The 5,409-nt window shown below is 38.6% G+C and overlaps 1 protein-coding gene across 1 annotated transcript; it reads left to right on the top strand.

Annotated features, from left to right (window-relative positions):
* Window positions 1-945: 945 nt before the first annotated feature.
* On the top strand, window positions 946-5,159 carry LOC139449972 (monocarboxylate transporter 12-like). The gene is made up of 5 exons (XM_071231586.1): window positions 946-1,010; window positions 1,844-2,037; window positions 2,444-2,587; window positions 3,957-4,712; window positions 4,987-5,159. Exons 1-5 carry the CDS (start codon window positions 946-948, stop codon window positions 5,157-5,159), a joined length of 1,332 nt encoding a protein of 443 aa, XP_071087687.1.
* The last annotated feature ends 250 nt before the right edge of the window (window positions 5,160-5,409 follow it).

The raw sequence follows: 5,409 nt of genomic DNA, 5'->3' as shown, positions 1-5,409 counted from the left end.
TCTTGCTTCCTTAACATGAACATTTTGTATTTGTTTACACTGACAGGACCTCAAATAACATGACCATTATATGTAAGCATCGCTACATTAATTGTTTGATCAAGTGTTTGGTACAAGTGACACATCAAATAATGTCGCACATAAGGCATGTATGTATAACTGGAATAATGTGAAAAGCGGCATTAAACCCAACTCACTCACTCACTCACTAAGGCATGTATGTTTACTGGGGAAGACATCTGCCAAACCATGCATCAGTACAACTATTTCTCTTTAAATGATTAATAACTGAAAATACTAGTGAGAAGAACATTCCATTTTCATCAGAAATCTCAACTAAAATCAGGGTCCATTGTGGGATTCGACTAAATCATGACCACACGTTTATGAATCACTATCAAATTGTGATGATACCAGATGTTCGCGAAAAGGGGGGCATATCCTGACCCATCGGAGACATTCGTCACAATCACATTCAATTCAGTAGTACACCGTAAAAAAGTACGGGAACATATTTCTCAGGTAAAGGAGACCTATCATATCGTCCAGTTTCAACTCTTATAGGAGAAACGTGCCAATGCCCTTCTATGAGAAGGGGCATGTGACATTTCACACAAAACTCAATACCAAATTTGTTTGAAAAGTTGATTATGTTCGAAGTTTATTACCATCTCTGTAAGTTTAATTGATAAAGATTAATATCATATAAAAGAATTACATTCGTAAATGAAAGCGAAAAGCTTAATGCGTCATAAAATATACTTTTTAAAATAATTTGTCTCTCTTTGGTAACTTAAAATCCAAATGTTGTTACATGGTACACCATATCAATGTTTGGGTGCAATATCCTCATCCCAGACTCAGCTTGACAATAACTGATAGTTGTCAATCATCTCCAGGAGCCAAACTTAATGAGTTGTAGTTTCAGGACACACGACTACTGCAATGGAAGACGTCTCAAGAATGAATGAGTCTGACAGAAGTCCAACAGATGAATCCAAGACAGATAAGTTCGTTGAATATTTTTACTTGTGCATGGACACACTTTGTGTTACATTTCATGTGCTGCAAAAACGTTAGGTGATGGGTATAGATGTTACACAAGAACTTGGCTCCCTGAACTACCTCAATTGGAGTTCAGCTGCATAAAGTTCTGGATCGATATGTTGTTTATATTTCACGGTAGGTGTGAATGCAATTTGTTTTGTTGTTGTTTTTTTTTGTGGAAAATTTAAAACTGTGAACAAACATCTATTTCCTAAAGGATAAGCTGCAATAGAGCATATATTTTTACGGCAAGATTTAAATTTAAAGAATCCACATTTTAGAGTCATTTTTTTTCTTTCGATAAACTATGAATTTCTGTATGGTACCTTGTGGAACTCCTTTCTCTTAATCATAAGTATATGACATAGTTGATTCCAAACATACTGTCAAATGACTTACTCCAGATGACCTTTATCTATTCATAGTGAATGAATAAGGAATAACTATGATGCAAATATCCACTTTTTGAACACTCCAATAAAATAATACAAGTGCCTCTTGTTAAACATGCCTTCAGGGCTATATAAACCTTAACAACATATTTAACAACATTGTCATCATTGGCCGAAGTTAATCCTCATATGACTGGAAACAAATTAAACATGTTGAAATTACATACTACATTATCATTGATAGGTATCGATTGTAAAGTGTGGTATTTTCAATACCCCTTATTTTCCGCGGATTTGCCTAATTTCGTTCGGTACGTACCGTGTTCTGGGTTAACCTAGCATGTGCTTATTCTAGGAACTTAACACATAACCATTGTTCGACAGCTTGATTTTTACTTTTAAAGATCAAGTCCAACAGTAGTAGATACTGGAACCAAGGTGGTGGTGCTGATCACGTGTTTCCTCGTCAACTTCCTGTCTCTTGGATTCGCTCTTGGCTTGGGCGTTCTTTTTGTACCAATACAGGAAATATTTCAGACCAGCAGGGCTGTGACTTCACTGATGTTGTCATTGTGTGTTGGTATCGTATTAACTGGGTGTAAGTTGATCGACGCCGTGATATTCTTGTCGTGTTGAATATAGTAAAGGACCATGACAAACTGATGGCGAGAGTTTTGTTTCATGCCATGCTAAATAACGTGCAAGCTTGCCACATTCTAGGACATTGACATATTTAAATAGAAGCTTATCTCCTAAACATAAATCAACAACTGTCATACGGGCGAAATAAGACATTACTAGCTTACAATGTGTATATACATTAGTTTTTGAAGAATTTAAAGTTTTGAAGAATGTTATCCATTGGTACAGCAAGCCACTAGTAATATATATATATGTATGTATGTATGTATGTATGTATGTATGTATGTATGTACGTTTGTATGTATATATATATATATATATATTCACAGTTTTTCTAATCTTACATGTTTAATTATTTTCAGCTTTTGTTACCAGTCCAATTGTTCAGAAGATTAAACCCGGAAATGCCATCATATTGGGAGGGGCAATAACACTAACAGGATGCATTGGTGGATCTTTTGCCCCAAACATGGATATTATCATTTTCTCGATCGGATTTGTGGCAGGTCAATATTGCGGTCAAATCCATAAACTAAATAGCACCCTACTCATCACATCACATGGCAACAAACAATCAGTTGATGAAGTGGCTGAATTTACCCTCCAAAAGACATAGGGAATATCAAATAACAGATGATAACAGAAAAACAAAAAGGGAAAAGTCCCGTTTCCACCCTTGCCGAACTATCCTGGAATTTCGTGGCTCGATCGCAGCGCCACCAGTGGCTATTTCGAGTAATGTCCCTTCTGTGTGCTTCCTCTGAACTAATCAGATTTCAACTCTGATATCGCTTGCATTTACTTCAAAGAAAATGACGGCGCCAAATAAGATGATCTGATCGATAATCAAGATCCATATTGTAGTAAAAAGGGTCTCGCGAAGTGCATCAAATCACGTGTGCACGTTTATTACAAAAGGATTTGAAGAGTATCTGTCGGCGCCCAGTTGAGGGTACACATGCTTTGCAAATCCTGCAAACGGTTGGCAGTCGCCATGTTGTTTTCGAATTCATTACGTGAATTATAATTGGACCCAGCATAGACCCGTTAGGACAGCCGAAATTCCACACTAGTTCGGCAAGGGTGGAAACTGGCCTCTTGTCAGTTAACACCCTTGCCTCGGGAACATGTTGATGCATAAGAATAAGAACGACTAGGTGTTACTAGGTGATACATGCCAATCAAACAACCAAAAAAGACGAAAGTGTTGTGAAGAGAAACACCAAATGAACGTTAAAGATGACATGATAATTGTAATACTCCTCCAATAAGCCAAACTTCGTTTATACGGCGTGGCATGGGCCGAATCAATCTCCAAAGTAAAGTATAAATTTTAGTACTGTTTTTGGTTGAGTTCAGTACTTTTTGGGGATGCATCCGATCCGAGATTTGAACCCACACTCTCAGAGGGAGGCGCCTAATCACAAATGTAACATTTGATTACTTTCAGAAAAGGCATGGTGTATCCACAATGTCCCAATAATAATTTTAGGGAAAGGCCTGGGAACTTTTATTTGTCGAATTCGGAAAGCCTATGTAGTCATTCTCCACTTTTGTTGTTGACCAGGAGCGACTCATATATTTCAGGAACCCAGACCTGTTTACAAAATACATCATCCGCCAGTTTAATATGTCGTATTCCGTCAAACTAATCAGTGACAAACTATAAGCATCAAACATTAATCATTTGTGAGTAATGATTCGGATATATTATATCAATTCTCAATTCGGCCATGTATGTTACCATAGACAAAGCTTGAACCAAAAATGAAACAATGTACATTCTCTCAAAATGTAAGGAACTGTAAATATGTTCACTACAGTCTACATTGCAATATACCATTTTGACGTTCCTTGTGCTTTTTTTTTCTCCAGGAATTGGACTGAGCTTCGCACATCTTGCCTCGTATATAACTGTTGATGCTGTCCTTACTACCAGGAAAGGGCTGGGCGTTTCCCTTCTCACGGCTGGGAATGGGCTTGGGGGGTTCTTTTCCCCAATGCTTAATGCTTGGATGCTTGAGATATATGGATGGAGAGGAGCCTTCCTGCTTCTGGGTGCCATCGTCTTCAATCTCTGTGTCCTTGGATTTATCATCAGATCTTTCTCTGACAAAATCTTCCACACATCAGCAAAAACGATCGACGTGTCCTTTGTTCAATCGTTGCATCTTCATCTGTTCAAGAACCTAGCTTTCGTCTTATATCTAATGTGTACATTCCCCCTTTGGGTTTTCATTTTAGGGGAAAATATTCTGATTGTAGACATTGGAACATCTAGAGGCCACAGCCTACAGAGCTCATCATTCATACTCTCTGCTATGAGTATTGCAAATGTTGCTGGGAATCTTATTGCGGGATTTATCATTTCATTTTCACACATACCTGGGTGCATAGCAACAGCCGTATCAGCTGTGTTTTGTGGTAGTTTCAGCTTGGCACTGGTGTACGTAAATGACTATCCTTATATGGTAACACTGGCAACATTCCTGGGAATTTTCTTTGGTATTTTACCAGTGGCACTCCCCGTGACTGTCCTTGAGATTACTGGCCGAGCTTCCTACTCTGCGGCATTGGCGTATGCATTCGGAATAGGTGGAATCGCTGACATTGTGTGTGGACCAATAGGAGGTGAGTAAGCACAACACATAATGTCATATATAGCTACGCATTACATTTATGTCGTATGCATGCAATAACTATAAATGTCTCAAACACAACTTTTATTGACCATTTTCACCGTACAGGGACAGAGATTTCTGTCCTAGTCCATGTTTTTACAAATGGAACATAAATATGTAAAATGACATACAAAGGTGTAGGCAGAAATTATGTTAAATTATGTTTTATTACAAACTGGCAATGTACGTCTGTTGTTAGAAAGATGTGTATTGTCCCTTTACAGGTTCCTTCAGAGATCTGACAGGTGACTACGACCTGTTGTTTTATGTGACTGCTGGTGTTTGCAGTGTGATAGCAGTTTCTCTCTGTGCCCTCGAGGGCTACATCAGACACAACAGAAAGCGGGACAAACAAGACAGAACCAATTCCAATAGTGCCACTATGATACGTTTGTAACTTCTGGGCGACTTCCACCGTCATATGTAGCAGACACCGTGGTCAGCCACAAACCGTAAAGTGTACCGACTTGGCTGATCGACCTGATATAAATATTGCTGAACCGGCTTCTTTTTTGCTTTTTAGTTTTGGTAAAGCTCCGCTAATTAGCATGGTTTCTCTAAGGCCGGGGCGGTAGCCCAGTAGTTACAGCGATAGATCGTCACGCCGAGCACGTTTACGAGAGATCATGTGTTATGATTGTCCAGGT

The sequence above is a fragment of the Haliotis cracherodii genome, unplaced genomic scaffold (genome assembly GCF_022045235.1).
Source record: "Haliotis cracherodii isolate W230 unplaced genomic scaffold, xgHalCrac1.p SCAF_8, whole genome shotgun sequence".
Lineage (NCBI taxonomy): Eukaryota > Metazoa > Mollusca > Gastropoda > Lepetellida > Haliotidae > Haliotis > Haliotis cracherodii.
Note: the sequence above shows the minus strand (reverse complement) of the source record. Positions and strands in the feature narration are given on the sequence as shown.

Coding starts and splice junctions, on each gene's coding strand:
- LOC139449972 (XM_071231586.1), top strand. CDS start 946: ATGGAAGACGTCTCAAGAATGAATGAGTCTGACAGAAGTCCAACAGAT. Junction 1,011..1,843: donor GATGAATCCAAGACAGATAA/GTTCGTTGAATA, acceptor TTACTTTTAAAG/ATCAAGTCCAACAGTAGTAG. Junction 4,713..4,986: donor TGTGTGTGGACCAATAGGAG/GTGAGTAAGCAC, acceptor GTCCCTTTACAG/GTTCCTTCAGAGATCTGACA.